Source organism: Diachasmimorpha longicaudata, chromosome 12, assembly GCF_034640455.1.
Source record: "Diachasmimorpha longicaudata isolate KC_UGA_2023 chromosome 12, iyDiaLong2, whole genome shotgun sequence".
Taxonomy (NCBI): domain Eukaryota; kingdom Metazoa; phylum Arthropoda; class Insecta; order Hymenoptera; family Braconidae; genus Diachasmimorpha; species Diachasmimorpha longicaudata.
Genome location: NC_087236.1, coordinates 3234862 through 3245390, shown reverse-complemented (window position 1 = coordinate 3245390; position 10529 = coordinate 3234862). Strand labels below are relative to the sequence as shown.

Genomic DNA, 10529 nt, shown 5'->3' with positions numbered 1-10529 from the left:
CGCTGAGTTCTAAATTCCATCAGATGTTCTTTTGACTGTAACGGCATCCGTTGCGAATTTAGAAGATGGACCATTGAGGGGCAGTAATGCTTGAGGTCCTACATATTTGGGCTTAGGCCAGGGCGTACCTCCCCGAGGTTCCCCGTGGGTGTAATGTCGGTACTTTGCAAAAAGTGGTGGAATTGTAGCGAAAGCCCTCCAGCTTGCTGGCAGATCTGGACTTTTCCAAGACGGAAGAGACTTTGCAACGGATTTGCGTTTTCCGGAAACCATAACCCGGCAGGGTTTTTTCCTTATAGCGGCATTGACTTTGTGAAGGACCTAGTCAAGGAACGTGGGGACAGGAGGATTGTAGTTAGGTGGGGCTCGGAAACGGGCGCCAGACACGCAAAATCCCGCTTGAAAGGACAGACAAGGAAGATTGCAGAAGCTCTGTTGGGCCTACGCAGGGCTAAGCTCCGAGCTATAGTGGGGCTTATCCTCAGGTAGGGATTTACTATTGGTCCAAGCTTGAACCAAGCTTGGACCGATGCTAACCTAGCTTGGGACGATCTTGGACACCAAGCTTGGATCTAGCTCGGCTAATCCTCGTTTTGTAACGCTAATCCAAGCTTGAACGCCAAGCTTAATCCAAGCTTAATCCGAGCTCGAATGCCAAGCTTAATCCGAGCTCCAATGCCAAGCTTAATCCGAGCTTGAACGCCAAGCTTGGTCCTAGCCTGAATGTGAGGGCCCAATGGAGGGTGGTGTTCAAACTTGGACCAACCTTGGTCAATCCTTGATTTAATGTTACAATTTGTTAATCACAATTTAGTATTTTTATTATGACAAATTGACTATAAAATAATATTAGTACATTTATAAGGTATTCTATAGGAACGCTATAACTTTGGTACTGCTAGAACACTTAGACTGTATAATTTAAAGGAATCAAAAACAAAAATTATTATCTTAATATTCTATGAGATTTCACTTCGAGTAGCTTTGCGGCGCTCAGCACATCCTCCTTCATGATCACGCCAAAGTGCCAAAAACGAACTAGTTGCTGATTGGATGTTCAATTTCTCAGGCTTTCCTTCATAAATCTGCTCAACTACGTCTGCAATTGAAAATTAGGCTTAAGTCTGAGAAATAAAAATTAATAAATCCACAAAAGATCAAAAAGAATAAAATCACGGATGCTCGGAATCAATTATTATTTGGGTAGTTGTTTCACCAGCAGAGTCTCTAAAAAAAATGGGACTTTTTTTCACGAACAAAAACGGTCATTCTGCATTTTCACTACAACTTGATTTGATCAAGCTGCGCAAAATGTACATTAAAACACAAAACTATTTATTATTATTATTATTTAGTACATTACCGGCAGAAGTCAAAATCTCCACATCAAATTTTTCCCATCTCATTTTTGGATTAGTATGAGATCTCAGAAGTTTTTCGAAGTTTTCATACTCGTTCTCCGGAGGGAAATAGCACGCCTCGTTTTGCATTTTTATCCTCTTTATACATCCACTTCACAGCCACAATTTCAAGCACTTTTGGCCCTCTCTCATTGCGTTCACCACAGAATTCAACGATTCAATAGGAATCTACCTCCGTCGATTCGTCAATCATGCTAAACGAATAATTAACATTTTTATTCAGAACGTTTTAGGTTAGGCGGGAAAAAAGATATACCACAAAGCGAACACTAATGGGAAGAGAAACAGTTGTATGTTCACTTACAAAAAAATACTTACTTGAAACGTATTTTTTTTTTAATTTCAACTTTAAACGTTTTTAAATAAATTAATCTCGAGTCCAGTACGCCCTGGTAAAAATCGACGGTTATAACTGAACACCACGCGCACGTGCGTTTGCCTAAAACGGGGGGATCGTCAAATGGTGTTCTTTCGTCACTATCAAAAATAAAAAATGGGGAATCCCACGACTGGCGGCATGGGATTCCCCCTCTCACATGTTGCGTAACAGTGCTCAACTCCCCCACCCAAAATGCTGACCACTGCACCATATGATCGACTGATTTAAATGATTTATTAAACTTATGGATTTATAAAAATTATGAAAATATATTTTATTTTTTATAGAGAGGTAAAAAATTAGTCGAGAAGTGTAAGAAATTGTTAATCTTATAGGAATAAATATTAAAGAAAAAATGATTCTATTAAATTGATTTATTGTGAAAGTTTCAATAATTAAATCTTTTGAATAAAATCCAGATATAAAAGGTATTCCACATAAAGATAATGATGCAATATTAAAAATTAAATTAATGTAAGGTATATTTATTTCCGTAAATGATATTATACGAATATCTTGAATGTTAAAATAATTGTGAATTATAATTCCTGAGCATAAAAATAGTAATGATTTAAATATTGCATGGGTGATTAAGTGAAAAAATGATATCCAAGCTTGTATTTTCATTGAACTACCTCGCTTGGTTGAGCCATGGTAATTTCATAGGATCAAGGTTGGTCCAAACTAGGAATTCCAAGGCTTGGTATCCTAGGTTGGTCCAAGCTAGCGCCTATCGTTCAAGCTTGAATTTCCCCACCTGGGTCACTGGGCACTGGTCCCTGGCCCTGTACCTATCGAGAATAGGCAACGAGACTGACACCCTATGCAATAGATGCGGGTTGACAGAGGAGGACCCTCTTCACCGATGCACAAGATGCAGCGGACTCGATGAAGTCAGATGGGAGGTTTTCGGGTCCGCATGCGCGGATATACATGTCGACAGGGACGGTATCAAGGGACTCTACATATGTATTTGCGCGTAGGGCACAGATACTCGAGACTATCGACAAGACGGCTGGCTAGGGCAGAGTGTAAAATGGCCGAAAGGCTGGTTGTACTTCAGGACTAATGAGGACCGTCTAGCGGCAATAAAAGTCAGTCAAAGTCAAGTGGGGCAGATTGGCTAATCACATATTGTTAATTGATCAGCTGGTCAATTAAAAAACGAAGAGGACAGTTTTCCAAATAGGGTTCACTTGTATTCTCTGTACCTGCTGGGTTTGTTAGGGTTTTTAGGGACCTCCAAACCCTAATACGAATTGACACCTGTATTTAATACGCCCCAATAATATCCCGGAAAGACATCTTCTACTTGGATTTGATTTGCAACTCTTGTATGAGGATGGTCGACCTTGAACTGATTTTGGGTAATATCCAGTTGTGCGAGTCCCTGGGCAACTAGTTTCGTTTCTGAATAATTTACTGTGGTCATTACCACTTGTGTTGGTGGTGGGATTTGCTGTATAATTGAAAGATTTATTTCATACTCGGATAGAAGAGGCTCAAAGAACTTCGCCTTTTGCAATTGGTAATAGAAATACTCCTGCATTGTTCCATCACCTCTCTGATATTGACGATTGGTCCATTGATTTTTATACGCTACTCTCGCGGGTATTGAATAAAATTGCTTCGGGTATTTATTTTCGAAAGTTGAAAAAGTTGTCCTTTCATCTTTGTTGGTTTGATACCGTGTTTTAATTCGGCCTGACCCCAAGTACTCCAATAAAATCAATTTAAAATCCTCGTTAATATTTTTTAATCTGACATAGTCTCTCACTTCCTGTATGAATTCCTTAGGATTTGACTTGACATTGAACTGAGGTACTCTTGCGTTTAGTTGTAAATTTAAAATTTGGTCAGCCAAACCTCGAAGAATTTGCTCACTTACGTTATTACTGTGCGCTATATTAAATTGAGGTGTCTGACTGGTTGTTCGGGCATGACGCAAGGACTGCTCTGCTGCTTCCTTCTGTTTTCGAAGCCTCTCACATTCTTGATAAAATTCCGCCGCTTGCCACCGCCCCGCCTGTGCATGTTCCTTAGCCTTTTGTGTCTTAACCCTTCTTCCGCCAAAACGTGTTTTAATTGTTCCAACTGCTTTTCTAGCTCCATTTTCTTGGGGTTACAATCAGAGTTAACAACTGCCTAATTCTCTCCTGTCTCTCTCAATCGACTTAACCTCTCTCTGGGCCTTCCAACCTCCGGTCACCGAGATTGCTGGAAAAACGTTGTTAATTCTCGTTAAATGAACTGACGCCCAATTAATTAATGTTATTGGAACTATTTGCTGTTCCTTAAGAGGAATTTCTTGGAGCATTAACAGCCCTTGAACCAGGCTGCGTGAGGTGATGGCTTTCTACAATTGTTTCATATTATCGTGGAGGAGAAATTATATTGTTGAATAAATTCCAAAATAAAAAAGGCCTGTTTCAATATGATGTTTAAAAAAACTTCGTATTGCATATATTAAGTCGTGCAGGTGATGCCTATTTAATTAGTCAACATGAAATTAACCAACCATTAACGTAGGACAATTGTTGATTCTTTAAATGAACATAAACAATAATCGACTCCAATCAATGTTCCATAAATTTATGGCTCCATTGCTATGACCATTGGCTGCACCCTGATCCACTCTGAATGTTCCAAACCAACAACAACCTTGAACCAGGCTATCAACTAGGCTCACTACCAGTCTTCGGGGTGACCTAATGAAATAACGTTGGCCCCAGATCGGCTTCACGGTTGAAGGCAGATCCATGCTAGGAAATGCCAGGCTTGTCAGTTTAGAGTCAACTAAGCTTCGCCCGCTGCTCAATGCTTGGCAATTCTTATCAGGGTGAGCCCATCATCAATAACCAAAATAATGATACACAAATCTTTAGTCGAAAAGTTAGGTACCATCGGTGCAATAAAGCTCCTTGGCGTGATATTAGGCTCAGTTTAAGCCTGTCATCGTTCGCTGAAAATTGATTACTAAATCTTTTGTCCATTAGCAGTCTTGGCCCAATAATGAGCCAAGATTGCAACCATAATTGGGTCGGACATGACCTCAATTATATTAGGCATTATCTTCTAAATATCGAGGTAATGATCGACCATGCGATTTGCCAAGAGCCGGCCACTATTGGCTATTGGTATGCTAGATTGGTACCAAGTGGCATCATCGACAATAAAGATGTCGATGACAGGGCATTACTCTTAGCGACGTTAAATTACCTCATTATATCATTGAAGTTCACCCTCAATTTCCCACCAGTCGATTAACAACTTCCGATTGATTATGATCAATATAATATTGATAAGATTTTCTAAGCCATATTTATTTATATTTGTCTTGATGAGTTAATACACACTTAAGCACATTTTTCAGTACAAAAACAAAACGTCTAAGTCCTAATTGTCTAACCACGCATCGATCGTCTATTCTTGCTCAAAACCAACTCTGACCCTATCTCTCTTCTCAACGCTGTACTGGGTCTTAATCGCATCACGTGGTCCTAGCATCCCTAGACCTCGCTGGCTGTAACGATTTCCGCCTGTCACATCTGTTGGCCTCATAAACCCACAAAATCTGATCCTCTAAATGCTTCTATCATACAGGCTTGCAACTCTGTATCAATCCATGTCTATTTGCGGGGCAACGCTACGACTAGAAAATATAATGTTATAGCCTTCCATCTTATCCTAGTCCTATCTTAATAAAATACTGTTGATATCTGGCTATTATATTCGACAGATTATCATTCTTACACTGGGGATTTCCCCATCATTTTTCCTGATACTACATTCAATGTGTTTTTGATAATAACACATCTTTTGGGGATCTGGGAAATGGAACACTGAGGGACAGTCTCACTGATGTGAGGTCCTATATGTCTGGAGGTATGCCAGGGACTACTTCCCCGTGGGTGTGATGTTGACAATCTGAAAAAAGTGGTGGCATCGTAGTGAAAGTATTCCAGTTCGCTGGGAGATCTGAATTTTTCCAGGACCGAAGAGATCCTTTAGGAGCTTCGCGAGCTTTCCAAAAACCATAACCCTCCACGGAAAGAAATTTAAACTTAAAACTGCTGTGTTAGGATGGCAGTGGTGGATCATACTAGATTTAAAATCGTCCTGAAATTGCCTCTTCTCGAGTTTTTTTGTTATAGTTTTGTTTAAGGTCGCTATATAATATCTCAAGTCTTAAGAGACTTGATAAAGAACCTAAAATAATTACAAAAAATACAATTTTGGTTTTCAGTATAACTTTGAGATCGGAGTAAAAAAATTGTAAGAAAATATATAATGTTGGGAGGTGAATGGTTATTCTTAACTGGAACTGTAAAGTTTTGTGCTTTTCAGAAATTTGATTATTTTGTTTGCAACCTCCTTGGGTTTTTAAAATTTTCTTCGGATTTTCTTTCTAAGTGGAGTTGTTAATAATCTATGAGTACATGTTTCATGCAGGTGTCTTCATTACATCTTTGGGACTTGTTTTGTCGCTGAAACGGTTTTTTTTTGTTTAAAATTCAATAGTCTCGTCAAATTATTATAATTTGTATTTTTATTACTCGATTCCACCGCTAATTGTTTGATTGAGGGTCAAATCTTTTAATTATTTTATTGAGATTAAAATTCATCTATTACTCGTTCGTTATAGACGGGTATTTCCCAGGTCCTGATTATTCGAATAATTTTCCTGATCCGTCGAATGATTTTATTGCTACTCCGTTTGACATAGGAAGAGACATAAAGTCCACTCACCAATCTCGGATACTATCGGAAGTACTCAAGGACAAAACTGATAGCTTCATCGAAATTTACACTGATGGTAGTAAGCCTAGAGGAGCTAACAGTGTTGGCGCAGCATGTTACAGTCCTCAAGAAAATATCCGTATCTCGAAAAGCATTAATCCACTGGCATCGATATACACTGCAGTGTGCATTGCCTTAAATGAAGCAATGGATCTCGCCCTTCAAAGAAATGAAAAAAATGTCTTCATCTTCACAGACAGTTTGAGTGCTCTACAAGCCTTGAAACACCCCCAGTTAAACGTCAAAACGAACAATTTCCTACTAGAAATCCGTCGAAAATTCAATGAGTTCAATAGCCCAAACTTAACAAATCGGGAAATTACTTTTTGCTGGATACCTTCACATACTGGCATTACTGGGAATGAAACAGTAGACTTACTTGCCAAAACGGCTACAGACGCAGTTCAACACGACTTTCCAAAAATACCCTTCACAGAGTTAAATGAAGTCTTCAAAACTGCGGCAAAAGAAAATACTGTCAAACAGGCGACTGACCTTAGCACATCCAAAGGGAGTAACTACTTCGCCATGTTTCATAAGAGCACAACGAAACCCTGGTTCCACAAATTCAAATTTCGACGCAAAACTATAGTCTGGATCAACAGAGTTCGCGCTAATCACTACAATATATCGGTCTCGCTCAATCGAATTGGTGTTAAAGACAGTGCTATGTGTCCATGTGGACACTCGAAAGAAGACATCGACAACGTAATTTGGCAGTGTGATAGATTCCAAAATGAAAGAATAGACCTACTGAACATAGTTAAGAAGCATTTTCAATTGCCAATTAATACGAACAGTATGTTAAATGTTATGAATATTAAAGTAATTTTGGCAATAGATCAATTTTTGGAAGAATGCAAATTGAACATTTGACGATAGACGTAAATTATAATTTGACTATTGTTTTCCAATTCTTGTATCTAAAAACATGTACTATGCCTACTTTTTTTTTCTTTTTTCTCTTTATTAGGCTAATAAGTTCCCTGTAGAATTTCTAATGCCTTAAATAAATAAATAAAAAAAAAAAAAATTATTGCTACTCCCTATCATAAGGAAAATGAATTTTTAGGATCTCTCCATGGTCCGTGCTTTCACATAAAGATTTTCGTCTTATTTCATTTCTAGTTAGTTCCGTCGTTTTTATCCAAGTGTCAAGATTCTATAGTTATTGAATCACCAGTTAATCAGACTAGGATAAGTTCCAACACTTATGCTATCAGCTGTATCTGTTTATGAGTTACATCGCTCCCGGTTACACTCCCTTGTCTATATAATTAAATTTAGATTTCAGTTTTCAAATAATACACATTTCGGTTGAAAAATAAAATTGTTTGAGATCCGCTAAATGTAATTGTGATTTTTTTCAAGTGTAAATCCGTGAAAAAAATTAAGACAATTGCAACAAAACTCTCACAATCACCTCCTCAGTGTTCCGACCCTGTTGCGAGTGAACAGGACTAGTTCGGGGGTCCTCTGGACCTAAGATGACTACGGCTAAGATGGGTCTCTCTATGTTGGTACGCTACATGTTAATGTTGTTGAAAGTATTTGTTTTCATCGATTTGGAACTAGCTACTGTCTGTGTTTATACTGCAAACTAAAATGAAGAGTGCGATGTTAAATCGTAAGAAAAACAATCGCATTTTCCAAAATTTAAATTGTCGCACTTCTGCAGTTTATCATCTTACATATGATATTGTTATATTCTCGATAAATAAATTTTGAACACAGATTTATTCTTAAAATAAACTGATATGTTAATCGAGAACCACTAGTTATTCAACAACCGAGTCGACAGAGAATTGTGGAGCTCGGAGTGACTACCTTGCTAGGTCACAAATTAGAACTAACATAAAATTAAAGGAGTCCTCAGTTTTATGTGTCTCAGGATCTGCGGAAAAAATGGAGGGGAAGGATTTGAGACATGTGTCGTAGGGTCTAAAATGTTTGGGAATTCCCCACCGGATTACGCTTTATTGCAGACAATTTCATTTAAGGTATGTCTGCTAAGGGTTATTCAATTGGGCAATTGTCAGGGGGATTAGGAAAATACAGAAAATGTGAATTGAAATATTGGGGTAAACAACAAAATTTTCAAATAAATGACATATGGTCCTGCATTGCGATGTTTCATAACAATTTTTACTATGTTAGTATTTTATAAATTATTAAAAATTTCTTTCCATGTAGACAATTCTTTCCATAATACGACATAGTAACTAATCCGTTCTATCAGGGCACAGTTGGAATAATTCCAGACAAATATTTCTTGAAAATAGATTGTACTGTTTTACAATCAGAGGAGTGCATTAGAACTCATACAATTGTATATTGTGCATACATACGACTTTTGTGTCGTGCATTGAATTCCATAAACATCTCGTGCATTACATCACGTATCCGCGACTTTCTACATCCTTATTCGTTGCTCTTTGCGCCAGCGTGGTGCACTGATGATGGAAAATGGAATAAAAAAGCGAATTATTCACAGAGCTAAATCACACCGGATGAGCTCGGGCATATCTCAAGCCGGAAAAATCCGGACGACATTTCGTTCATAAAGACGTGGATGAGAGGTATGAGGCATTAGGAATCTAGCGATGTTCCGTTTTAATTGAGTGACACCGGCATTTCACCAATTTGTCCTCTGGTATTCATGAGAAATCGTGACATTATTATTATAGTATTGTTGTAAATGTTGACTCATTTGTGGGGCTAATTGTATGTTCTGAGTATGCAATTAGTGTTAATAGAAGATATTACGAAGATTTCACATAAGTATAGGGGATGAAATGAAAATAATGTGTAGGAATAGATCAGAGAATTTTTGGTCAATCAAAAATAGGATAATTTTTTTTCGCAAATGGAGTGAAAAAATTATCGTTTATGCACGATTCCACCAATTTGGGCCTCGAAGCGGAAATTAAAATGAAGTTGTGGTTAAGAGCACTGATAGAATAGTTTATTTAATCTGAATGAAATTCGTTCACTATTGTACCATTGTAAAGGTGAATATGACCAAATAAATTGATGTTTTTGTCAATAGTCAATGAAATGAACGGTTACCCTGGGAGGACATCAGGAGTGGCCGACAGTCGGCCGAAGGTAGGCCAGCATTGGCCGACACTGGGCCAGTATCGGTCGATCGTTGCCTAGTTCTCTGCTGCTACGTTCAGCCCATGTCAAAAAGTGCCGGACATTATTGATCAAAAATTTTTTAAAAATGTTCCTAATAATACGGTAAAGACAAAACCCACAATTTCGAAACAATTCGCAGTATTTTGTGGAGACAGAAAATATACGCTGGAAGCCACAACTACCAGTGAAAAAGAATACCATATGACGTGAAATGCCACACATTTAATTCCTTGAAATTGGAATGAAAATAATAATGCAGCCAAATACCCTATAGGGATAAACTTAGCAGAAAGACCCTCGCGTTTCGCGCTTGGGATTTTTAATCTGCAAAACTTATCCCTCTCGTTGCTAGGTAACAAAGCTCTCGGGAACTATCCGATAATTTTGAAGGTCTTGGGGTATTACGACTGCATGTAGCGATGATATAAACGATGATACACTTTTATAAAACGGTATAGTAATTTCGTCTACTGAGAGTATAAATTAGTTACAAGAACATTTACTTGGTATTAGCATGTCCCTCGAAAATATTTCTATGGATTTATTGGTAGAAAACCAAATAGAGAAAGAAATTTCCTTTCTCCATGCAAAGGCTACTTCATATTTACCAGCATTTCAATACCAAAACCAATAAAAAACTAATGGAAAGTGCAATAGAAATTCCCTAGTATTTTCTAACGAATTCGTCAATTGAATTTTTTCACACGCACTAAAAATTTTTTGCCAAAGTCCATCGCATATTTACCTCCACAATATTTATTGTCTATCGACAATGTTTGCACGGTCAT

The 10529-nt window shown here is 37.9% G+C and overlaps 1 protein-coding gene and 1 long non-coding RNA gene across 2 annotated transcripts; one reads left to right on the top strand and one right to left on the bottom strand.

The window, feature by feature from the left end:
- Positions 1-803: 803 nt before the first annotated feature.
- LOC135168018 (uncharacterized) lies at positions 804-1887 on the bottom strand. The gene is made up of 3 exons (XR_010299965.1): positions 1740-1887; positions 1364-1615; positions 804-1099 (listed from the first exon to the last, which is right to left on the bottom strand). It is a non-coding gene; the product is annotated as an uncharacterized LOC135168018 (long non-coding RNA).
- Positions 1888-4900: 3013 nt separating this feature from the next.
- On the top strand, positions 4901-7839 carry LOC135167949 (uncharacterized). Its single transcript, XM_064131687.1, has 3 exons — positions 4901-4937; positions 6446-7308; positions 7729-7839. The coding sequence occupies exons 1-3, from the start codon at positions 4901-4903 to the stop codon at positions 7837-7839; spliced, it is 1011 nt and encodes a 336-aa protein (XP_063987757.1).
- The last annotated feature ends 2690 nt before the right edge of the window (positions 7840-10529 follow it).